Source organism: Lissotriton helveticus, chromosome 4_1 (genome assembly GCF_964261635.1).
Source record: "Lissotriton helveticus chromosome 4_1, aLisHel1.1, whole genome shotgun sequence".
NCBI lineage: Eukaryota > Metazoa > Chordata > Amphibia > Caudata > Salamandridae > Lissotriton > Lissotriton helveticus.
The window spans coordinates 833,927,338-833,953,656 of NC_136063.1; the positions used below are offsets into that span (position 1 = coordinate 833,927,338).

The 26,319-nt window shown below is 49.6% G+C and overlaps 1 protein-coding gene across 2 annotated transcripts in view; it reads right to left on the bottom strand.

Annotated features, from left to right (window-relative positions):
* CEP192 (centrosomal protein 192) overlaps positions 1-26,319 on the bottom strand; it is a 2,224,848-nt gene that overhangs the window by 533,821 nt on the left and 1,664,708 nt on the right. For both annotated transcript variants that reach the window (XM_078687485.1, XM_078687486.1), the window contains exon 38: positions 4,765-4,870. In XM_078687485.1, the coding sequence (XP_078543611.1) occupies positions 4,765-4,870 (106 nt within the window). The remainder of the gene's footprint in view (positions 1-4,764; positions 4,871-26,319) is intronic.

Sequence of the window (26,319 nt, forward strand, 5' to 3'; positions counted from 1 at the left end):
ACCGGAGCCAGGGAGGGAGGCTCCTGGCGCCGAACCGGCACCAGCTCGACCACTGGTGAGGCAGCTGCCTGCTCAGAGGGCCGAGAGGGGCCTGGGGGCAAGCCCGGCGTCCCGGTGATTGTGAGAAGTTGGCCTGATGTGCAGTGCTCACTATTCTAGTGATCACTATATATCAGTCCAAACAACCCTTATTGATGATTGGTTGTAAGTCAACCTTATAGACCAGCTATCCTAGTAGCATGGATACGAGCAGTCTAAGGCTAAGACTCTAGAGGGCGTGTTAAGCCAGCTGTTTTACCATCACATTACCCCTTGAACACCCAGTGAAAGGACACCACACAAGTGTTATGAAAATAAACAGTGTATTTATTAGAATCACAACAACCCTGTACTCTTTATGAGGACAGGGTGCTAGGCACACAACAAAACTCTTACGAAAATACTTAAGTTAGCACAGTATATACAAATGCCCGAGGGGCACGAAAAACCATATACTCTAAAAGTGGAATGAGAATTACTAGCAGGTAAGTAACGATTCTCAGAGGCTTTAGAAACGCTAGGCCTACAATACTGAACACTCAGGTTAGGAGCAGGAGGCCTAGGGGAGCCACGTGCAGAGTGGGAACTCACGCGTAAGGCGGGAAAAAGCCTATGGAAGCTAGAAATCACAAAGTTACTGTTCTCGGGCGAACCCGACTAGGTAGGTCGAAAACGACAGTGGATCTGGACCCTTGGATAGTGAGGCTATGCTGGGGCACCGAAATGCCGAAGTTACCTAGCCCAGGGGCTGCGGCTGCATAGGTATGAAAAGACGTCGGGATTCCTCGTTGACGAACCAGGAGCCTGAAGAAGAAGTTGCTGGCAGGCGGCCAGTGAAGAAAAGTTCGAAGAGATCCAAGCCTGGATCAGGGAAGAAGGAAACCTGAAAGCAGAGGGGACCAAGTTCTTGAATCACTAGCCAGTGATTCAGTGGGCACCAGGATGGCACCGGGCGAAGTCACCGCAGTCAGGTGAGTGGGCGCTGCTGGGCTCTGTAGTCTCACGGACCAGGAGGCGTTGTCGGCGACCAGGATGGAGGTACGAGCTGTCCCACGATGGATGATGCTCTCGACGTCGCTGGACCCAGGATTGGGGCAACAAGTCTTGGCAAATTCAAGCCCACGCGGTGGACCTAAAATGGCGTCTGGAGTGGACCAGGAGGGTCCGGGGTGCTCCTCTTTTGGAAGGGAGCAAGGGCCAGTCTGGAGCAACCAGACCAGCAGCAGTGATGTCGTCGGGCGTCGTCAGGAAGGCCACAAGCCAGCAGGCTAGTAGCCAAACAACGCGGTGAGCAGCAAAAAGCAGAAGGGCCCCACGCAGATCGTGGAGATGCTGGGAGGCTGAACTTCGGTGCTGGAGCTGCTCAGGGTCGGGGCTTCTCGGTCCCCAAAGCACTCACCAGAGGATCCCTCGGCGGTCGTGCTGGAAAGAAGTCGTGCAGTCTTGAAGACGGCCGGTCCCTCGAGGTCTCGTCGCACCCACGGTTCTCAGCTGGGCTGTAGAGGTGGGTAGAGGTCAGAGGTGCCAGGGAAGCCGGTTCTCGTCGAGCTGGGCAGTCGGATTCCGGAGGAAGGACTTGCAGCAGACCGCAGTGTTCTTAAGATGGTGCCTGCGGATGCAGGGTGACTACTCCTTAGCCACAAGGGAGAATCTTGAAGAAGGAAATCTTGAAGTCCTTTCGTAGAAAGTCGTGTCTTGATTCCAAAGATGATCTAATTTGGAAGGGGGCCTGCTCCTACCTTTAACTGGGAAAAGGGGGCTGGCACGCGACTAAGTCCTGCCCTATGGGTGGGACCAGGAGGGGGGTGGTTACACCCCTCTCCTTTGGCGGGCTTTCCCCAGGCCAGGGGCTGGAGTGCCCCTGGAACTGGTTTCAGCCGGCCTATGCACAGTGAGCACCGGGGTGCCACTTGCAGTCACCTTCCTCTGTAGCCCTGCCTACCTGGAATACACAAAACCCTGTCTGGGACGGTGCTGGCACCGCCCCTGGCAGGAAACCCTTTGTCCTTGCCTCCTGCTCTGGGAGGACTCCCAGCAGCAGGAGGGCAGACTTGTGTCTCGGTGGCAGCATCCATTTTGTGGATGCTAAGGCTCTGTCTGACTTTAACCGGGGTTACAGGTTACATACATGTCGTGTCCCTCTAGAAGGGTGGAATGCTAACCCCGTCGCCAGAATTGGCGAGGGGTTAGTATTCCAATTCGTATGACACCTTACTCGACATGTTTTGATAAAGCGATACCAGAGTTGGCATATAACCGCGAGGATTATAATGCACTTAAGAGTATATGGTATGCGATATCATGGAAACGGCTAAGGGATAGATCCCGAAAGCCGCAGACAGGCTCAGCTCATGCCAGAGCACCATCTCACACGATTCCAAGCACTCTGCCTTCAGGATTGTTAAGGCCTGCCATAGGAGTGACTGATAGGAGATCTGTGTGTCCATTTTAGGGTTAGGTATAGGTATACTATATCTAAAGCAAAGGGTGATTACACCACCTTGCCCCAGCTGTCGTGCAGCCAGTTGTGTCAGATTTGGATGGCCAGCCAGGGGTGGCATAATACATGCTGCAGCCCCTGGTAGGCCCTGGGTACACCTATGCCCTGGGTACCTAAGGTACACTGTACAGGGGCTGATAAGGTGACTCAGTATCCAATTGGATATGTACCTAGGGTACATGGAATCCATTTTACAGAGAGAGCAGTAGGCCTGGGGTCCTGAATAGCAGGGCCCCAGGTCAACTAAGTCAGAAAACCAGCAAAACACCAGGCAAAAAGTTGGGGGCAACCATAGTCAGGGATCTACCTTCCTACAGTGATCACCTGCGGCACCACAGAGAGCACCGTAGAGATTTGCGGCGAGACAGGGATGCTAGGCGCCAAAGAGGGGAGCCCTGAAGGACCACACCCCGACGGCGCCACTCTCCTACAACCTGGAGCCGATGTCTCCTGCGCCGGGGCCGGAGGCAACTCCACGGAAGTACCTGCACGAGGCAAGGGATCCACAGACGTCTCAGAAGGTGGAGAAAGGGCCACAGAAGCCAGCAGAGCCGCAGCATAAGCTGTCATTTGGGAACTGTTCGCCTTCGCGTCGGGAAACGCCGGATAGGGAGGCGGCAGGTGGGGGCGCATGTCCTGGAGGGAGCAGACGCCCACTGCAAAAGGAGGACAAGGCCTCGGAGATAAACTGAAGGACCTACCAGCCGGCGAGCCACGCCCTTGGGGCCGCGCCAAAAGATGTCGCAGACGAAACCGGCAGTTCCTTGCTTCCGAGGCAGGGGACGGACGCCGAGAGGACACCGACCTGGATAAGCGCGCCAACAGCAACTTCATTGGGCGCTCCCGCCGTGACTTAGGCGTGAGGTGCTGGCATGCGGCGCAGCTCTCCAAGTCCCGGCGCCTACCCAGGCACCACACGCAAACTGGGTGAGGGTTTGTTGCCGAGATGGGATGCGTACAAGAGAGACACGTCCTGAAGCCCGAAGGCATTCGCGCTCTGTTCCAAACGTGAAAAAAGGGATAGAAGACCTGAAAACAGGCCAGAGCTCAACCGGATCCACGTTGCATGCGGAAAGAGAAAAACTGACATAGGCGCACCAGGGTGGGACTTCTGTATCCTCGCTGACGTCACGGATGCAGAGGACGTCAGGGTGGAGTCACGTGGTGCCGTCCCCCGAGTGCGCGGGGATGCTGTGCCAAAAAAAGTTTCCATGTCCAGTCTCACGCCTGGGGATAATTCTACGTGAAGGAATCTACGGCTAGTAGTCTCTATCAGATACATGACTTGGCACAGGATCTGGAGCATTGCTTCAAAAGTAACTACTTCTTGCGTTCTGAGATTTAGAGTTTTGCTTCGAGGTCCCTGATCACCTTCGGGTGAATGAGTTAGCACCTGTCTCTAAGAATCGAGGTACCACAAGAAAATGTCACGCAGATCTCTGGACAACTTTTGCTTCCTGCAGAGATTGCTCAGTTTAAAACCAATCATCAGGAGAGAAGACATATTCCCTTAGCACACAATCTACTAGCAGAACGTACATGTTGGTACATCCAAAGAAGTTGGGAGCAGCACTCTGGAACCACATTTAAGGATGCAAAAGAAGTTATCAGTGCACAGGGGTGCCCCTATACACAGCTCCGCACAACAAATCCGTGGCGACACCAGGGCGCTGGGGAGTTCTAGAGTGTCACGTGCCTGCACGCTGGAACAATTGCTGAAAAAACGCAAGATTCAGATGAGTGTCTGGGATCTTTCAAAAGGTGAGGAATCTGGAGTCAGATGTGTCCCTCAGAATAAACTCTACTGTACTGTGATGCAGGAATGTTCATACTGCTACTGTCAATCATTTTAAGGCGATTCTCCACCAGACAATGGTAAATAATTCAAGTTGATGCTCTCATCCAAGGTTTATACAGCCATTTCAATGCACTTTAATGGAAAGTTGGAGGTGGAGTATTTCAATAACCAGGAGCTATCACAAATTTGACACATTGGGATCAAATGCCTGCAACAGACCTGCTGCTTAAATTAAGTGGTCTTTGGTACCACACTAAGGCGCATCTAGCCCAATACCAAAAGATGTCAAACAAAAGGCAGACCAGCTGGCTGTGTCAATGCTTGTTGTTTTAGAAAAGTTCATTAACGCTATGATGACATTTCTATTAATGCTGCATAAGTTGGATACATTGTAATTGTATAAATTCGTTTTTATACTGCCAGATACCTTCTGTCCATTGTTACAAAGAACATAAATGTGCCCTCTCCATGGAAGAACTGAAGGGTTTGCTGCAAGTGACGGATTAGGACTCACAAAAATTTGAATGCTGCTCCTAAAAAAGATGAAGGTTTATTAGTATTTGTAAAAGTAGCAATACAAAAGACAAAAGGATTCTAGTGGTAAATTAACATTTTTAGAAGGCTTCATGATTAACAGACAATATGCACACGTAGAGTGAGAACTGAAGCCAGTTTAAGTAACTGTTGCCTCAACATTCAAATGTCATGTACCAATTTAATGTAATATTTTCTCAGAGCAATTTACCCAAAAAGAAGCAAGTACCTGTAACTTCACTTTTCCAGTGTTGGTACCTTTCATAGATTAGAATATTATGCAATATAATCATTTTGCATTGTCAGGGTTGAATTCCCCGGTAATTTTACATAGCAATAAATATTATCAAAACGCTGTAGACCCAAAGAACACTAGAAACAAATGCACCATGCTGAAAAAGATTGCAAACTCCAGCAAATGGGTTGAATGTGTTGAGTACTCCCACTGCCCTCTGTAAGGTCACCATAGAGCAGATTTTCAAATAACATGGGTGGAAGGATCAAGAAACAAGCATTGGCAAAGCCAATAAGTCTTACCTACAAGAAAGCTATTGACTTTGTTAATCTTTTTAGTCATTTTGTACAGCAGCGTGGCTGCTGTATAGTATGGGCGAAAGAAAAAAATGAGTGCTGCCCGCATCACAGTGGTTTTATTTTTATTGCTGGGGGAAGGAGTAGGCAGGAGGCATCACAGAGGGAGGGAGAGCAGCACTGAGGATGTGGGGATGAATAGCTGTCAGGCCAGCTGTGTCCACAGTTCAGCTATTTTTTATGGATGTTGTGGAGGGGGCAAGTAACGAAATCCGAGTGGAAGGTGTCATAGTACTTTGTTTTGTTCAATGATATAGGTTTATTTAGGAAAATTATCCCCAGAGAGGTCAAAAACTATAACAAGCATTTGCAATGCAATAGGGCTCGCATTAGTAAAGTTAGAGGTATTAGTATTGTAAATTGTAGGAAGGTAGATCCCTGACTATGGTTGCCCCCAACTTTTTGCCTGGTGTTTTGCTGGTTTTCTGACTTAGTTGACCTGGGGCCCTGCTATTCAGGACCCCAGGCCTACTGCTCTCTCTGTAAAATGGATTCCATGTACCCTAGGTACATATCTAATTGGATACTGAGTCACCTTATCAGTCCCTGTACAGTGTACCTTAGGTACCCAGGGCATAGGTGTACCCAGGGCCTACCAGGGGCTGCAGCATGCATTATGCCACCCCTGGCTGGCCATCCAAATCTGACACAACTGGCTGCACGACAGCTGGGGCAAGGTGGTGTAATCACCCTTTGCTTTAGATATAGTATACCTATATCTAACCCTAAAATGGACACACAGATCTCCTATCAGTCACTCCTATGGCAGGCCTTGACAATCCTGAAGGCAGAGTGCTTGGAATCGTGTGAGATAGTGCTCTGGCATGAGCTGAGCCTGTCTGCGGCTTTCGGGATCCATCCCTTAGCCGTTTCCATGATATCGCATACCATATACTCTTAAGTGCATTATAATCCTCGCGGTTATATGCCAACTCTGGTATCGCTTTATCAAAACATGTCGAGTAAGGTGTCATACGAATTGGAATACTAACCCCTCGCCAATTCTGGCGACGGGGTTAGCATTCCACCCTTCTAGAGGGACACGACATGTATGTAACCTGTAACCCCGGTTAAAGTTAGACAGAGCCTTAGCTCCACAAAATGGATGCTGCCACCGAGACACAAGTCTGCCCTCCTGCTGCTGGGAGTCCTCCCAGCCCAGGAGGCAAGGACAAAGGGTTTCCTGCCAGGGGCGGTGCCAGCACCGTCCCAGACAGGATTTTGTGTATTCTAGGTAGGCAGGGCTTTAGAGGAAGGTGACTGCAAGTGGCACCCCGGTGCTCACTGTGCATAGGCCGGCTGGAACCAGTTCCAGGGGCACTCCAGCCCCTGGCCTGGGGAAAGCCCGCCAAAGGAGAGGGGTGTAACCACCCCCCTCCTAGTCCCACCCATAGGGCAGGACTTAGTCGCGTGCCAGCCCCTTTTTGCAGGATAAAGGTAGGAACTGGCCCCCTTCCAAATGAGATCAATCTTTGAATCCTGAACCGACCTTCTTCAAGAAGAACTCAAGACTCTTCCCAAGATTTCTCCCTTGTGACTAAGGAGTAGTCACCCTGCAGCAGCAGGCACCAACCAAGCTTCGCGGTTTGTTGCCAGTCTCTCCTACGGATCAAGACTGCTTCATCACGACGAGAACCGGCTTCCCTGGCACCTCTGACCTCAACCCACATCATCAGCCCAGCTGTGATCCGTGGGTGCGACGAGACCTCAAGGGACCGGCCATCTTCAGAACTGCACGACGCTTGTCCAGCACGACGCCTGAGTGACCCTCGACTGAGTGCCTTGGGGTAAGAGAAGCCCCGACCCTGAGCAGCTCCAGCACCGAAGTCCAGCCCCCCTGCATCCACGAGATCGGCGTGGGGCCCTTCTGCTTTTTGCTGCTAACCGCGTTGTCCAGGTCACTTGCCCGTTGGCTAGTGGCCCCTTCACGACGCTCCACGACAACTAACACTGCTAGTCTGGTTGCTCCAGACTGGCCCTTGCTTCCTTTCTTCAGAGAAGCACCCTGGACCCTCCTGGTCCACTCAAGACGCCATTTTAGGTCCACCGCGTGGGCCTTGCATTTGCCGAGACTTGTTGCCCAATCCTGGGTCCAGCGACGTCGACAGCAAGTACCTTCGTGGGACAGCTCGCACCTCCATCCTGGTCGCCGACAACGCCTCCTGGTCCGAGAGACTGCAGAGCCCAGCAGTGCCCACTCACCTGACTGCGGTGACTTCGCCCGGTGCCATCCTGGTGCCCACTTAATCACTGGCTAGTGATTCAGAACTTGGTCCCCTCTGCTTTCAGGTTTTCTTCTTCCCTGATCCAGGCTTGGATCTCTTCGAACTTTTCTTCACTGGCCGCCTGCCAGCAACTTCTTCTTCAGGCTCCTGTTCCATCAACGTGGGTTTCCGACGCAACTTGAACCCTATGCAGCCGCAGCCCCTGGGCTAGGTAAATCCAGCACTCTGGTGCCCCAGCATAGTCCAACACTCCAAGTGTTCGGATCCACTCACGTTTTCGTTCCAGCTAGTCGGGTTCGCCCGAGAACAGTAACTTTGTGAGTTCTAGCTTCCATAGACTTTTTCCCGCCTTACGCGTGAGAGTTCCCACTCTGCACGTGGTGTCCCTAGGCCTCCTGCTCCTAACCTGAGTGTTCAGTATTGTAGGCCTAGCGTTTCTAAAGTCTCTGAGAATCGTTACTTACCTGCTAGTATTTCGCATTCCACTTTTGTAGTATATGGTTTTTCGTGCCCCTCGGGCATTTGTGTAAATTGTGCGACTTGAAGTATTTTTATAAGAGTTTTGTTGTGTGCTTAGCTCCCTGTCTCATAAAGAGCCAGGGTAGTCTTGTTATAAATAAATACACTGTTTATTTTCATAACAACTTGTGTGGTGTCCTTTCACTTGGTGTTCAAGGGGTAATGTGATGGTAAAACAGCTGGCTTAACACGCCCTCTAGAGTCTTAGCCTTAGACTGCTCGTATCCATGCTACTAGGATAGCTGATCTATAAGGTTGACTTACAACCAATCATCAATAAGGGTTGTTTGGACTGATATATAGTGATCACTAGAATAGAATGACACATTTTTTAATTATGTTTTTGTTTTGAAAATAGCGAAATTAATAACTTTGTCATTTGCAATGCCAATAGTGTTAACTTTTGCAAACGTGACACCTATAGCATTTGTAATGCATTATGTGTTGTATTTACATGACTTAGATGTATTAATATTAAAAATAACAATGGGTTGTATTTTTTTCAATAATTAATACTGAAATAAAAGTTATTGTAATTTATAATGGCAATAGCTTAAACTTTTTCAAATAGCTTTTTGGAAGATTATGTTTAGTGTATTTTATTGTGATGAAAATACAATAACAGAAGTGAAATATTAACATTTTTTGTGACATTGGTAATAAAGTTTGAAACAGTGAGAGAACATATTTGAATCAGTTGTTGTTGAATGGTTGCACAGATTGATGCTGTGGTGGCTCTGAATGATGTTGTGGCGGCATCGAGTGATGTTGTGGCTTTCAGTGATGCTGTGGTAGCGCATAGTGATGTTGTGGTGCCCCTGAGTGATGCTGTGGTGCCCCTGAGTGATGCTGTGGTGGCTCTGAATGATGTTGTGGCGGCAACGAGTGATGTTGTGGCGTTCAGTGATGCTGTGGTAGCGCATAGTGATGTTGTGGTGCCCCTGAGTGATGCTGTGGTGATGCGATGGATAGTGAGGGCGATAGATAGATAGAGGGAGGGCGAAAGATAGATAGAGGGAGGGCGAGAGATAGAGGCAGGGTGAGAGATAGAGGCAGGGTGAGAGTGCGAGGGATGGAGTGTGGGCGAGGGATGGAGTGTGGGCGAGGGATGGAGTGTGGGCGAGGGATGGAGTGTGGGCGAGGAATGGAGTGTGGGGCAGGGGAGGGATGGAGTGTGTGGCGGGGGAGGGATGGAGTGTGTGGCGGGGGAGGGATGGAGTGTGGAGCGGGGGAGGGATGGAGTGTGTGGCGGGGAGGGATGGATGGAGTCGGGGGAATGGATGGATGCATGGAGTGCGGGGATGGATGGATGGAGTGCAGGAATGGATGAATGGAGTGGGGGGATGGATGGAGTGGGGGGGATGTATGGATGGAGTGGGGTGATGGATGGATGGATGGGAGTGGGATGGATGGATGGGAGTGGGATGGATGGATGGAGTGGGGGGATGGATGGAGTGGGGGGATGGATGGATGGAGTGGGATGGATGGATGGATGGATGGATGGAGTGGGATGGATGGAGTGGGATGGATGGAGTGGGATGGATGGAGTGGGATGGATGGAGTGGGATGGATGGAGTGGGATGGATGGATGGAGTGGGGGGATGGATGGATGGATGGATGGATGGAGTGGGGGGTGGATGGATGGATGGAGTGGGATGGGTGGATCGATGGATGGAGTGGGATGGATGGCTGGATGGAGTGGGATGGATGGATGGATGGAGTGGGATGGATGGATGGAGTGGGATGGATGGAGTGGGGGGAAGCATGGATGGAGTGGGGGGTGGATGGAGTGGGGGGTGGATGGAGTGGGGGATGGATGGAGTGGGGGGATGGATGGAGTGGGGGGATGGATGGAGTGGGGGGGATGGATGGAGTGGGGGGGATGGATGGAGTGCGGGGATAGATAGATGGAGTGTGGGGATAGATAGATGGAGTGTGGGGATGGTGGAGTGGGGGGATGGATGGAGTGGGATGGATGGAGTGGGGGGATGGATGGATGGAGTGGGGGGATGGATGGATGGAGTGGGGGGATGGATGGATGGAGTGGGGGGATGGATGGAGTGGGGGGATGGATGGATGGATGGATGGAGTGGGATGGATGGAGATGGATGGATGGAGTGGGATGGATGGATGGACGGATGGAGTGGGGGAAGGATGGATGGAGTGGGGGATGGATGGATGGAGTGGGGGGATGGATGGATGGAGTGGGGGGATGGATGGAGTGGGGGGATGGATGGAGTGGGGGATGGATGGAGTGGGGGATGGATGGAGTGCGGGGATGAATGGATGGAGTGCGGGAATGGATGGATGGAGTGGGGGGATGGATGGATGGAGTGGGGGGATGGATGGAGTGAGGGAATGGATGGAGTGGGAGGATGGATGGAGTGGGGGGGATGGATGGAGTGGGGGATGGATGGATGGAGTGGGGGGATGGATGGATGGAGTGGGGGGATGGATGGATGGAGTGGGATGGATGGATGGATGGATGGATGGAGTGGGATGGATGGATGGATGGAGTGGGATGGATGGATGGATGGAGTGGGATGGATGGAGTGGGATGGATGGATGGAGTGGGATGGATGGATGGAGTGGGGGGATGGATGGAGTGGGGGGATGGATGGAGTGGGGGGATGGATGGAGTGGGGGATGGATGGAGTGGGGGATGGATGGAGTGCGGGGATGAATGGATGGAGTGCGGGGATGAATGGATGGAGTGCGGGAATGGATGGATGGAGTGGGGGGATGGATGGATGGAGTGGGGGGATGGATGGAGTGAGGGAATGGATGGAGTGGGGGGGATGGATGGAGTGGGAGGATGGATGGAGTGGGGGGGGATGGATGGAGTGGGGGATGGATGGATGGAGTGGGGGGATGGATGGATGGAGTGGGATGGATGGATGGATGGAGTGGGATGGATGGATGGATGGAGTGGGATGGATGGAGTGGGATGGATGGAGTGGGATGGATGGATGGAGTGGGATGGATGGATGGAGTGGGATGGATGGAGTGGGATGGATGGATGGATAGATGGATGGAGTGGGGGGATGGATGGATGGAGTGGGGGGATGGATGGATGGATGGATGGATGGATGGATGGATGGATGGATGGAGTGGGATGGATGGATGGAGTGGGATGGATGGATGGAGTGGGATGGATGGATGGATGGATGGATGGATGGATGGATGGATGGATGGATGGAGTGGGATGGATGGATGGATGGAGTGGGATGGATGGATGGATGGAGTGGGATGGATGGATGGAGTGGGATGGATGGATGGAGTGGGATGGATGGAGTGGGATGGATGGATGGATAGATGGATGGAGTGGGGGGATGGATGGATGGAGTGGGGGGATGGATGGATGGAGTGGGGGGATGGATGGATGGATGGATGGATGGATGGAGTGGGATGGATGGATGGAGTGGGATGGATGGATGGAGTGGGATGGATGGATGGAGTGGGATGGATAGATGGAGTGGGGGGGATGGATGGAGTGGGGGGGATGGATGGATGGAGTGGGGGAGCCGAAGGCAAGAAACAACGAGTACAATCAGGGAAGCAGAAGGCAAGAAAATCAGGGGAGCAGAAGGCATGAAAAAACGAGTACAATCAGAGGAGGAGAAGGCACAAAAAACGAGTACAATCAGAGGAGGAGAAGGCACAAAAAACGAGTGCAATCAGGGGCGAAGAAGGCACGAAAAACAAGAGAGGGTGAGAGGCAGTCACAGAGAGGCAGAGACGGGCAGTGGAGTCAGATAGAAGCACAAGAGAGAAAGGAGAGAGGCAAAGTAGAAAAGGCAGGCAGACAGAGACTCAACGGAAGAGAAATGGAGACAGGCATTCAAAGAGAGAAAGCGTGAGACAGTCAGGGCAAGAAACAATGAAACAGGCAGAGAGAGCAAGTCAAAAAGAGAGCGCGGGGCAGAGCTAGAACGTGGAAAGTGAGAGGCAAAGTAGAAAAGAGAGACAGCGGGACAGAAAGAGAGACGGGCAGTCAGAGAGAGAGGCTGGTACAGACAGTGGAAGAGAGAGAGGCAGGGACAGGCAGGGGAAGAGAGAAAGAGGGGCAGAGACAGACACATTGACAAAGAAAGAGAAGCAGCAGAAACAGAGAGCGGATCAGAGCGGGAGGGAAATACAGGGGAAACGATAGAGGGGCAGAGACAGACACAGTGGAAATCACAGAGACAGGGAGGCTGATACACAGAGCAAGGCAGAGGCGGACTGTGGAAAGATAGATACAGAGACAGACACAATTGAAAAGACAGAGACATTCAGGGGCAAAGATAGAGAGAAGCGAAGAATGACAGTGGAAAAGAGGGGCGCAGACTGAGGCACAGAGAGAGGCAGATAGCGACAGCTGAAAAGAGAGAGGCAGAGACAGGCTCAGTGGAAAAGATAGAGAAGCAAAGGCACAGGGAGAGAGAGAGAGCGATAGACAGTGGAAAAGAGGGCACGAGAGAGGCAGATATATTAGAGGAGAAAGAGCGGCGAAAGAGAGAGAAAGAGGAGGAGAGACAGAAACAGGAAATATTTCTGCGGTTTGTTTTGGTTCTGGCTGGCGGCGCCTCGGCCATAAATAAATGAAAGATAAAGGGAGAGACTGCGGCATGAGCAGGGCAGAGACGGGCTGCAGAGGAGAGAGCACGCGAGGTGGGAGGGGATGACAGACAGTCATTGAGAGACCTCCAGCAGTCAGTGGAGAGAGAGAGAGAGAGCGCGCGGGATAGTACCTCATACCCTCCCAAAAAAGAAATTTCGTATTAGTAAAGATCCCCAAAAGAAAATACGTCTGATGCAATTAATCTGAAGGACTTTGCAATGGGGAATAATTCGATATATGTAACCCAATAAATGATTCCAGGAGGATGTTTTGCTTTGTCAATACTTTGCTTTGTCATGCTCTTTGTAAAACTGTATTGTTGGGGAAGCTGCTGTGCCGTCAACAATCCAATCAAAAAGTGGCTAAATATATTGTTTTGTCTTAAAGAGCAGATATTGCCACAGTTGTCCCTAACACAATAGAAACTTCTTTGGAAGCAAATATGCTCCTTCTGAAATGGCAGAGTGCTATCCCTCACAGACAAGTCAGCTAATTGCTCAAATGGGCTGACCCATTGCCCCATGTTGTGCGCTGTAGTGGTCGGGAGAAACCCTGAATTACAAGACACCAATAGATGAGGAGGGCTTTCTGAAATTCCCCTTTAGTATATTACAACTATATTTCTAAAAAAAGTTTGTAAAATGTTATAGTGCCAAATGAGCAAAACATGTATATTTGGAAACCAGTAAGGCAGTCTAGCAAAGTAAAGTTAAGTGCAAAGGGAAGCAGCGCAGCAAGTAACAGCACTGTATTTTTACGATACTATAACTTGCTTCCCCTGGCTTAGTCATTTAGGCCAGCACCTCAATGGCTGCAATTAAGTAGATTAGTAACACAAAGGCCGTGGAGGTGCCACAGAGTTTGGTTTTGAGTTACAGACCTTAACTAGGATACACAGCTACGGGTAGAATTTAAATACATGTTCACTACTACTTCCAGAAACGGAGGCTTGTACCACGCTGTGCTTTATGCAGGGAAGAAGGGGGAGAGACAAGGGGAACCAACAGACAGACGGAAAACAAGGGTGCCTGTGTGTCTGTTGTGTCTGTGCGCATGTATGGTTGTTAGTCGGTGTGAAAGGGAGCTTGTGTGTCTGTGCGCATGTATGTTTGTTGGTCCGTGTGCAAGGGTGCCCGTTTGTCTGTGCGCATGTATGTATGTTGGTCCTTTTATAAGACGTACCTCTACTATTCTGGAGGGAATAAGTTTTGCTTCTAACACAAACATCCGTATCAAGATGTCTGTACTATATGACTGTCAGTAATCCTTTGACACGGTATGTTCGAAGGTGAACCCAACAGGCCAACCCAATGCGAATGCAGATACTTAAAACAGAGTCTAAATCCGTACCAGTTCCAAATGGGGAAGCCTCGACACTTATAGTTTCCCGTAAAGAAAAAGGGAAATAAATATTGTGTTAAAATTGCGGTAAAGAAACTCGTGGCTTTCATCTCTTGCTACACAGTCACATCGATGCTGTCAAAAGACCAGAAGTGTAAAACCCATCAAGGGCCAGATTATAGGTGCACGTCCTTGAGAATTTCTGTTGCATACAAGCTTCAAAGCGCCGCATGAACACCCGAACGGTACACCACATTTAAACAAGGGAGGAAGGGTGACGAGTGTGAGAAGTTGGCCTGATATATAGTGCTCACTATTCTAGTGATCACTCTGTATCATTCCAAACAACCCTTATTGATGATTGGTTGTAAGTCAACCTTATTAGACCAGCTATCCTAGTAGCGTGGACAAGAGCAGTCTTTAGGCTAAACTCTAGAGGGCGTGTTAAGCCAGCTGTTTCACCATCACATATACCCCTTGAACACCAAGTAAAAGGGCACCACACAAGTTGTTATAAAAATAAAGGATATTTATTAATAACAAGACTACCCTGAACTCTTTATGAGTCAGGGAGCTAAGCACAATACAAAACTCTTACGAAAATACTGCAAGTTGCACAAACAACACAAATGCCCGAGGGGCACGAAAAACCATATACTCTAAAAGTGGAATGCGAAATACTAGCAGGTAAGTAACACGATCCAGAGGCTTCAGGACCGCTAGGACTACCTTACTGAACCCTCAGGTTAGGAGCAGGAGGCCTAGGGAACCCGGGTGCAGAGTGGGAACTCTTACGCGGGATGCGGGACAAAGTCTATGGATGCTAGTAGTTCTAAAGTTACTGTTTCCGGACGAATCCGACTAGGTAGACTAAAAACGAAAAAGGATCTGGATGTGAGAAGTTGGCCTGATATATAGTGCTCACTATTCTAGTGATCACTGTGTATCATACCAAACAACCCTTATTGATGATTGGTGTTAAGTCAACCTTTCAGACCAGCTATCCTAGTAGCATGGGCACGAGCAGTCTTCAGGCTAAACTCTAGAGGGCGTGTTAAGCCAGCTGTTTTACCATCACATATACCCCTTGAACACCAAGTGAAAGGACACCACACAAGTTGTTATGAAAATAAAGGATATTTATTTATAGCAAGACTACCCTGAACTCTTTATGAGTCAGGGAGCTAAGCACAATACAAAACTCTTACGAAAATACTTTAAGTTGCACAATTTACACAAATGCCCGAGGGGCACGAAAAACCATATACACAAAAAGTGGAATGCGAAATACTAGCAGGTAAGTAACGAGATCCAGAGGCTTCAGGATTGCTAGGACTACACTACTGTACCTTAAGATTACGAGCAGGAGGCCTAGGGAGATCGGGTGCAGAGTGTGCACTCTCACGCGGGATGCGGGAAGAAGTCTATGGATGCTAGCGTTTCTAAAGTTACTGTTTCCGGACGAATCCAACTAGATAGACTGAAAACGAAAAAGGATCTGGACACTTGGATAGTGAACCTGTGCTGGAGTACCGAAATACTCAAGTTACCTAGCCCAGGGGCTGCAGCTGCATAGGGTTCAAAAGACGTCGGGAATCCTCGTTGAAGTCTATGGAGCCTGAAAGAAGAAGTTGCTGGCAGGCGACCAGTGAAGAAGTTCGGTGTGATCCAAGGCTGGATCAGTGAAGGAGACGACCTGAAAGCAGAGGGGACTTAGTTCTTAATCACTAGCCAGTGATTATGTGGGCACCAGGATGGTACCGGATGAAGTCACCTCTACCGGATGAAGTCACCTCGACCAGGTGAGTGGGCGACGCTGGACTCTGCAGTCACACGGGCTAGGAGGCGTTGTCGGCGTCCAGGCTGGAGGTGCGAGCTGTCCCACGAGGCTGTCGGCGATGCTGGACTCAGGATTTGAGCAACAAACCTTGGCAAAGGCAAGCCCACGCGGTGGAGTCAAGATGGCGTCTGGAGTGGACCAGGAGGGTCCAGGGCACTTCTTGTTGGACAAGAAGCAAGGGCCAGTCTAGGGGACCTAGACCAGCGGTGAAAACGTCGTGGTACGTCGTCAAGAGGGTCACTAGCCAACGGGCAAGTGACCGGACATAGTGGCAAGCAGCAAAGAAGCAGAAGGGCCCCACGCAGATCTCGTGGATGCTGGGAGGCTGGACTTCGGTGCTGGAGCTGCTTAGGGTTAGGGCTTCTCAAAACCCAGTGCACTTACTCGAGGGTCTCTCGGGGGTCGTGCTGGTGAATCGTCGTGCAGGTCTTGAAGATGGCCGGTCCCACGGGTCTCGTCACACCCACGAATCTCAGCTGGGCTGGATGATGTAGGTAGAGGTCAGAGATGGCAGGGAATCCGGGTCTCGTCGAGCTGGGCAGTCTTGATCCGGAGGATGGACGTGCAGCAAACCGCAAGAGCTTCGATGGTGCCTGCTGGTGCAGGGTGGCTACTCCTTAGCCACAAGGGAGAGTCTTCAGAAAAAGTCAAGAGTTCCTTTCGTGGAAAGTAGTTCAAGATTCAGAATTATCTAATTTGGGAAGGGGGCCTACTCCTACCTTTATCCTAAGAAAAGGGGCTGGCACGCGACTAGGTCCTGCCCTATGGATGGGACCAGGAGGGGGGTGGTTACACCCCTCTCCTTTGTCCGGTCTCTCCCCAGCTCAGGGGCTGGTGTGCCCCAGGAACTGGTTTGAGCCGGCATATGCACAGTGAGCACCGGGGTGCCACTGGCAGTCACCTTCCTTTCAGCCCTGCCTACCTGGGATACACAAAATCCTGTCTGGGATGGTGCTAGCACCGCCCCTGACAGGAAACCCTTTGTCCAGGCCTCCGTTGCTGGAAGGACTCCCGAGCAGCAGGAGGGCAGACTTGTGTCTCGGTGGCAGCATCCATTTTGTGGAGCTGAGGCTGTGTCTGACTTTAACCGGGGTTCACAGTTACATACATGTCGTGTCCCTCTAGAAGGGTGGAATGCTAACCCCGTCGCCAGAATTGGCGAGGGGTTAGTATTCCAATTCATATGACACCTTACTCGACATGTTTTGATAATGCTATACCAAAGTTAGCATTTAACCGCGAGGATTATAATGCACTTAAGAGTATATGGTATAGCGTTATCATGGAACAGCTATTTGGACTTGGTTCCGCAAGCTGCAAACGGGCTCAGCTCATGCCAGAGCACCATCTCACATAATTCCAAGCACTCTGCCTTCAGGATTGATAAGGCCTGCCATAGGAGTGACTGAAAGGAATATATGTGTCCATTTTAGGGTTAGATATAGGAATACTATATCTAAAGCAAAGGGTGTTTACACCACCTTGCCCCAGCTGTCATGCAGCCAGTTGTGTCTGTTTGGGTGGCCAGCCAGGGGTGGCATAATACAATTCAATTAAAAAAAAAATCTTTATTTCGGTAAGATTTTTACCATAAAAGACGATTAGAACATTCATTTAAAAGCTTTGCTTAAAAATAAAGATTTATGCAATATAAAATCGACATTGTCGTTCAGACAGAGTTCCTTATTGCAGTATCAAGTCCTTGGTGCATTAGGGTCAGTTGCCAGCCCTGAGACATTTCCTTCTCAGACACCAGATAGCACCCAAATATTTGGCCACTGCAAACACGATATGATCGGTCAGATTGGATTTCAGTACTCTGTGAGCAGCCAAGCACCCCACAAATAATACATGCTTCAGCCCCTGGTAGGCCCTGGGTACACCTATGCCCTGGATACCTAAGGTATGCTGTACAGGGACTGATAAGGTGGCCCAGTACCAATTGGTAAAATGCACCTAAGGTACATGGTTGTAATTTAGAGAGAGAACAGCTAGGCTGTGGGTCTGATTAGCAGGCCCACAGCCAGGGAAAGTCGTAAACCAGTGAAGCAAAAAGCAAAAATCTGGGGTGGCCATGGGATTGCAGACCCCACTCTCCTACATAACCCCCCCCCAAACTTAGGGACATTAAACTAACCTTGACCAGGTGAGTCTTCTTGCTCTAAGTGGAAGTACCTGGAGAAACCATCTGCGTTACCATGGTCAGTTCCTGGGCGGTGCTCCACTGTAAAGTCCATCCCCTGTAGGGAAATGGACCACCTAAGAAGTTTGGGGTTTTCACCCTTCATTTGATATAGCCATAAGAGGGGCTTATGGTCGGTCTGAACTTTGAACATTGCTTTTGTCAACCATTCTACCCAGATGACGATATTCCGCTATTGAGCGGGCTGATGGGGATTTTATCCAGGACCTCTGGGGCTCTTCTTTCCCTCTAGGTTCCTCTCTCTTCTCCTGTCATTATATGTCAATCGTGGATGATTTGTACATTGACCTGTTGGTTTTGTCTTACAGAGTGAGCACTATATAGGCTCCCGCGTACAGACTCTTGGTACCTCTCGTGTTGTGCATGACCATCAATATTCAGCTGAGATAGAACAGCTCCCACACCCAACTCAGAAGCATCTGTTTGGACAATGAAAGGTTTGGAGTAGTCTGGACTCTTGAGAATAGGTGCAGTGCACATTGATATTGATATTGATAAGTATTTATTAAGCGCTCGTATGCCCGGGGGCTTCATGGCGCTATAGGCAGGAACGCAACAAGCTAATTAAAAATAGAAATGAAACGGCTCAGCAGAACGCATGGGAAAAAAGCAAGGTTTTAAGGGAGTGTCTGAAATTGAGGATGTTATCACAAAGTTTTAAGTGAAGGGGGAGAGAGTTCCAGAAGGTAGCTGCAAGGTGGTCAAAGCAGCAACCTCCGAGACGTTTCCTCTTGTAAGAAGGGACAGTCAGAAGGGATTTGTGCATGGACCGGAGATTGCGGGAAGGGTTGTATCTATTGAACAGATCTCTAATAAATAGAGGGCCAGAATCATGTAGAGACTTGAATAGAATACACCCGGTTTTAAAAGCTACCCGCTGCTCGACAGGCAACCAGTGTAGCTGTTTTAGCCCTGATCTGACAGACTGCCTTTTTGATAGGTTGAGAATTAGTCTGGCTGCCTGGTTCTGAACCAGCTGGAGGCGCTTTAGCTCTCCAGCTTGGAGCCCAAGATAGAGACTGTTGGAGAAGTCCAATCTAGACAGAACCAGGGAAATGACGACCTGTGTGAGGGCCTCCGGGGAAAAAAAACAGGCAATCTTCTTAATTTTCTTCAGCTGGAAAAAGCTAGATGACACAACTGCGCCAACCTGCTTTTTCAGGGAGAGATCCTCACTGATAAAAACTCCTAAGCTCTTAACTGAAGATGACTTAGACGGAGGGGCTCCCATGCTGGATGGCCAGAAGCTAGGGTTCCAACTAAGTGCACTCTGCCCAGGCAAGACCAATTCAGTCTTGCCTGGGTTGAGTTTCAAATGACTGCAGCTCATCCAACTCAGGATGTGAGACATGGTGTTTTGAAACTCTTCCACTGAGTCCTTGGTGTTTAAGGGGAAGATGAGCTGCAAGTCATCTGCATAGTTGAAGATGGTAACTCTAGCTTTCCTAAGAGAATACAGAAGGGGGCGTAGATATAAGTTAAAAAGCAGAGGTGACAGGGAGGAGCCCTGAGGTACTCCACAGATGGTAGATATAACGGGAGCTGTGAAAGAACCCAGTCTAACAGATTGAGTGCGGCCAGTGATAAATGAGCGAATCCAGCTCAGCGCAGGGCCTCTGAGACCTGCCTGCTCGACACGGTTGACCAAGATGGTATAGTCAACCGCGTCGAACGCAGCCGAGAGGTCCAATAGCACCAGAGCCTGGTGGATCCCCTCATCAGCATTCCGCCTCAAAGTATTCTGCACCGAAAGAATAACCGCCTCGGTTGAGTGACAAGGGCGGAAGCCCGCCTGATTGGGTGCAAGATACTTTGATTCTTCCAAAAACTTGGAGATACTGTCGCAGACATGAGCCTCCAATAATTTGGCACAATAAGGCAACAATGAAATGGGCCTATAGTTAAGCGGGTCCAACGGGTTCGCTCCAGCTTTCTTTATGAGGGGGATAAGGAGGGCTCTTTTAAAATTGTCGGGGACTTTACCCTGTAAGAGAGATCCATTCAGCATGGGAAGCATGCCCTCGGGGATGGTAGTTCCCACTTCTCTCATGATATAAGGGGGCAAATATCATCAGGGGAGCCTGATTTAACCTTGACGAGCAGCTTAGATAAGCTGACGTCATCAATGAGGGGGAAAAATTCCAAAGTTGAAGGGTTGTAATAAGTATCAGCCAGACGGGAAGGGGACAGAGTGGTGAGGATACTTTGTTTTATGGTGCAGATTTTATTAAAGAAAAAAGTGTTCAATGAGTTGCAAAGATCCTGGGTGGGGGCCACAGATGGAGAGGTTCTGTCACTGCCGCTTAGACTTTCCACGATGTTAAACAATTCTCTTGATTTGTTGTGTGAATGGAGAATTTTTTCCGAAAAATAGTCAGTTTTATGTTTCTGGATGAGTTTCTGATATTCCTTACGGGCCCTGCAATAATTGGCTTTATCCAATTCTGAGTACGCTGTTCGCCACTTCCGCTCCTTTTGACGGACTTCAAGCTTGAAGGCTTTCAGATGAGGTGTAAACCACCTGTGAGCGTCTTTGGTGCGGGAGCGGGGAAAGTTGGAACAAGGGGCATGTGCGTCGGCTGCCTGAAGTAGCCAGCTGGAAAAGGCTCCTTCAATCCCTTCAATATCCTGATCTAATAAGGGGAGGGATGAAGTTAAGGTATCAAGAAATACAGAGGTGTCAACGTTCTTCCACATTCTGACTTTCCCCCCTTTCTGAAACAGTTGCTTTCTACTCTTAGTGATGGTGATAGTAAAATGAATCAAAAAATGGTCCGACCAAATGCAGGGAGTAATGGAGTTAATAGCCAGTGGGATGTTCTGTGACCAAATTTGATCGAGGCTATGCCCTTTTTTATGGGTGGGGAGATGTATCTGTTGGATGAGATTCATGTCTAAAAGAGTCTCCTTCAGTACAGCTGCCTGAGCATCCAGCTCGCTGGAGTTCAGCCAAAGGTTAAAATCGCCCAACAACACGATTTTCTCGTGGTTAATTATTAAACGGGCAAGATGTTCTGCTAAAGATGCCGCAAATGTGGGCATGCTTTGAGGGGGGCGGTAGATGAGGACCATAAGTAGAGATCCACTGTTAGTGTCCATTTTAAAGATCATACTATCAGATCCTGTGAGATCGAAAGACGGTAGAAGAAAAAATTTATGAGTGTTGTGAATGATCGCAGCAACTCCCCCACCCCTTTTATCAGCGGGCCTATTTACATGCAGGATATAGTAACTAGAGGGAACCGCAGCTAAAATATCGGGCAAGGAGTCTGCATTAAGCCAGGTCTCTGTGAGGAGTAAAAGATCAGGTTGCTCGGCCTGAAGCAAGAGAAATATGTCCATATGGTGTTTAACCATGGACCTGGTGTTTAAGTAATAGCATTTTAAAGTCGTCTCATAATCGGGCAAGGGTAAAGGGACAGTAGAAGAGTGTGGGCACGTGGGTTTATCAGCCAAGAACTCAGGGTTCATGATGCCATAAGTGGCAACACGCTTTAGGACATATGCGGGTAAGGCGGGCCCCGCGTTGTCTGAGGGTCTCAGTTGTAGCAAGTCAGGGGAGGAGTATGTGTAAGTTTGACCAGGGATTCTGGCCCCAGGCCCCGGTCTGCCGCGGACGGGCGCAGACGGGCTTGACTTATGCGCGACTTCGGCGCGCATTCGTCGCGCCCGCTGCGCTCATCTGCTGCGCTCCGGTATACACATTGGTTTTATAGCCTGACTTCCGGGAGAACTAGACCGCTAAATCCGGTCCAGCCCCACCCAAGATGGCGGCTCGCCTCACCCTCCACGCAAACGGCACCAGCCGCGATGGAACAGGGCGGGATGCAGAGGACAAATCAGCACATTTAAGTAGGTGAATTTAAACAATAATATTCGCTATTTTAAAATCAGCATAAAATATTTCCCAAGCGCTGGCGCTTTACTCGCACCAGAGCAACAACAATTTCTGCCCTTAACTGTGCGTTAGTAAGTATTTCACAGGGTTCCAAGAGAGCCAGGTAGCTGCCACCAACCTAGCGTTCTCACATGGCCTGCTTTAGGTCATCGAATGCCTTCTGGCAGCTAACTGTCCACTGAACTTTCTTTGGCATTTTCTTACTTGTCAGGTCATTAAGTGGAGTCACAATGGTTCCATAATTTCTGACAAATTTCCTGTAATAACCAGACAGGCCCAAGAAAGCTCTGACCTGTGTCTGGGTGGTTGGAGGAGCCCAGTCCTTTATGGCCTGTATATTGCTCTCCAGAGGTTGAACTTGGCCTCCACCTACAAGATGGCCCAAGTATACAACTTCACTCTGCCCTATCTGGCCCTTAGTAGCCTTGATAGTGAGGCCTGCCTTTTGCAGGGCCTCCAAAACTTTCCTCAGGTGGATCAGGTGATCCTCCCAGGTGGAGCTAAAGACAGCAATATCGTCTAGATATGCTGCACAAAAGTAATCCAACCCAGTGAGAACTTGGTTCACCAACCTTTGAAAAGTGGCAGGGGCATTTTTCAAACCAAAGGGCATCACCACAAACTGGTAATGACCTCCTGGGGTAGAAAATGCTGTCTTGGCCTTGGCATCCTCAGCTAGCCTTAAGAAAGTTGCAGAAGCCAACTTATCTATCAGTTCATCTGCCCTGGGTATTGGATGGGCATCTGTCTTAGTGACAGCATTGAGACCCCTGTAGTCTACGCAAAACCTCATCTCTCTCTTACCATCCTGGGTGTGAGGTTTAGGCACTAGAACTACAGGACTAGCCCAAGGGCTCTCTGAGGGTTCAATGACTCCCAATTCCAACATCTTTTGTACTTCAGTTTTTATGCAGTCCCTGACGTGGTCAGGTTGCCTGTAGATTTTACTCTTTATAGGCAGACTGTCTCCAGTGTCCACCTCATGTGTGCACCAGTTTGTCTGACTGAGGGTCAGAGAAAACATTTGTCTGTAGGATTGAAGGACTTGCCTACAATCCTGTTGCTGATGCTCAGAGAGGCTGTCAGAAAAGACTACACCATCCACTGACCCATCATCAGGGTTCTGAGTGAGCAGGTCTGGGAGAGGGTCACTCTCTTCCTCCTGTCCCTCATCTGTGGCCATGAGCAAGCCCATGTCCTCCCTGTCAACAAATGCTTTGAGCCTATTCACATGAAGTACTCTGTGAGGGCTCCTGGGAGTTCCCATGTCCACCAAATAGGTGACTTCTCCCTTTTGTTCAATGATGATGTGGGGCCCAGACCATTTGTCTTGGAGAGCTGCTGGGGCCACTGGCTCCAACACCCACACCTTCTGTCCTGCATGGTAAACAGTTAGGACAGCCTTTTGGTCATGCCAAGCTTTTTGAAGTTCTTGGCTGGCCTCCAGGTTCTTAGATGCCTTCTCCATGTACTCTGCCATCCTGGAGCAGAGACCAAGTACATAGTCCACTATGTCAAGTTTAGGCTTTTTGAGAGGTAACTCCCATCCTTCCTGCACAAGACATAGGGGTCCTCTTACAGGATGCCCAAACAAAAGCTCAAAAGGGCTGTAACCAACCCCCTTCTGTGGGACCTCTCTGTAAGCAAACAGAAGGCAGGGTAAAAGGATGTCCCATCTTCACCTAAGCTTTTCTGGTAACCCTTTTATCATCCCTTTGAGGGTCTTGCTGAATCTTTCAACAAGCCCATTGCATTTTGGGTGATAGGGTGTGGTGAATTTGTAATTGACACCACATTCCTTCCACATAGCAGTCAAGTATCATGACATGAAGTTTGCACCTCTGTCAGAGATCACCTCCTTAGGGAACCCCACTCTGGAGAAAACTCCAACCAGGGCCCTTGCCACAACAGGAGCTGTAGTGGTTCTAAGGGGAATAGCTTCTGGATACCTGGTGGCATGATCCACTACCACCAGTATAAATCTGTGCCCAGATACTGTTGGGGGGTCCATTGGTCCAACAATGTCAATCCCCACTCTTTCAAAGGGAACCCCCACCACAGGTAGTGGTATAAGGGGGGCCTTTGTTGTGCCACCTGATTTGCCATTGGCTTGGCAGGTGATACATGAATGACAAAAGTTCTTAGTGTCCTCAGACATATGGGGCCAGTGAAAGTGTGGGGCAAGCCTGTCCCAAGTCTTATTCTGGCCTAAGTGACCTGCAAGGGGAATTTCATGGGCCAAGGTGAGAAGGAAACCTCTCAGAGACAAGGGGATGACCAGCCTCCTGGTAGCACCAGGCTTGGGGTCTCTTGCCTCAGAGTAAAGGAGTCCATCGTCCCAGTACACTTTATGGGCACCTGTGGCATTCCCTGCAGCCTCAGCAGCAGCCTTCTGTCTGAGGGGTTCAAGAGAGGAACAGTCTAACTGTGCCTGCCTCAAGTCTGCCCTGGAAGGGCCCCCTGTCCCAAGAAACTCAACCTGTTCAGGCTCAAGCTCTTCTAGGACAGTTCCTTCTGGGGTCTTGGGGTCAGTCTCCTGAGAGAGCTGATCCCTCACCTGAGGCAGGGGGGAAGAGTCAATCTTACCCCTACTGCTCTTTCTCTTGGGTAGTGTCTGGTCCATTGTTCCAGGATCCAGCACTAGTTCAGCTGGGCATTTCTTGGCCTGTGACCTAGTCACAGCAAGGACATGTGCTGACAAACCTAACATTTCCACATGAGTCCTATACTCCACATCTGACCATAAGGAGGATTCCAAATCATTGCCCAAAAGACAGTCCACAGGGAGGTCTGAACTAACAACAACCCTTTTGAGGCCATTTACCCCTCCCCAGGAGAAGTTAACAAGTGCCATACTATGGGAGGTAGTGGCATTGCTAGCATTGGTCACCAGGTAGTCTGCTCCCAGTATTACCTGGTCAGGGTCCACAAAGTTAGGTGTCACCATGGTGACACTGGCACAAGTGTCCCTGTAGGCCTGAGCCATTTTTCCATTAATCAAAGGCGTCTGCCTGTACTTGCCCAGAGTACTGGGACTTATTGTAGGGGTCATATCCATGTCCCCAGTACAAACAAGAACAGCCTGAGTAGGTGTTCTGACTAAGTCAGAGCCCGCCTCAGTTCCCAGGGTTAACCCCACTATAGCCTTAGGAGGATTACTACCACTACTAACTGTACTAGGGGGTGCAGATGCCTTAGGGGCAGTAGTGGTAGGAGTTGGGCCTTTCTTGGTGCACTCACTAAACCAGTGAGTATTACTTTTGCAGTATTGGCACCATGGTTTCTTCTGACCATTCTTCTTCTTTTGGGAATTCTGGGAATTCTGGGACCCACCCTCTTTAGATTGTTGGGGCCCTGTTGAAGACTTCTGGTCATTTTGCTTATTCTCATTACCCTTGGGATCTGCTTTCTTCTGGCCACCAACCTGGTTCTGGTTCTGCTGCTTGACCCTTGTCCTGACCCATCTGTCTGCCTTCTTTCCCAATTCTTGGGGAGAGGTCAGATCTGAGTCAATAAGGTGCTGATGCAACAACTGATTTTGACAATTACTTAAGATTTGTTCTCTCATAATAAGATTATACAATCCTGTGTAATCGGTAACTTTACTTCCCAGTAACCAGCCTTCAAAAGCCTTAGTGGCACAATCTACAAAGTCAGCCCAATCTTGAGACTGAATTTTCTGGGTGTCTCTGAACAGCAACCTGTACTGTTCAGTGGTTAAGCCAAACCCATCAATCAGTGTATTTTTCAAGACTTGGTAATCGTTAGCATCCTCAGCTCTAGTAGTGAGGAGCTTATCTCTACCATTACCTTCAAAGGAGAGCCACACAATAGCTGCCCACTGACTCTGGGGGATGCACTGGACAGTGCAGGCCCTCTCCAAAGCAGTCATCCATTTGTGGATGTCATCCCCTTGTTTAAAGGGGGGCACTATTTTACTCAGGTGTCTAGTGTGAGAAGTTGGCCTGATATGCAGTGCTCACTATTCTAGTGAACACTATGTATCAGTCCAAACAACCCTTATTGATGTTTGGTTGTAAGCCAACCTGATAGACCAGCTATCCTAGTAGCATGGACACGTGCAGTCTTTAGGCTAAACTCTAGAGGGCGTGTTAAGCCAGCTGTTTTACCATCACATATACCCCTTGAACACCAAGTGAAAGGACACCACACAAGTTGTTATGAAAAATAAAGTATATTTATTTATAACAAGACTACCCTGGCTCTT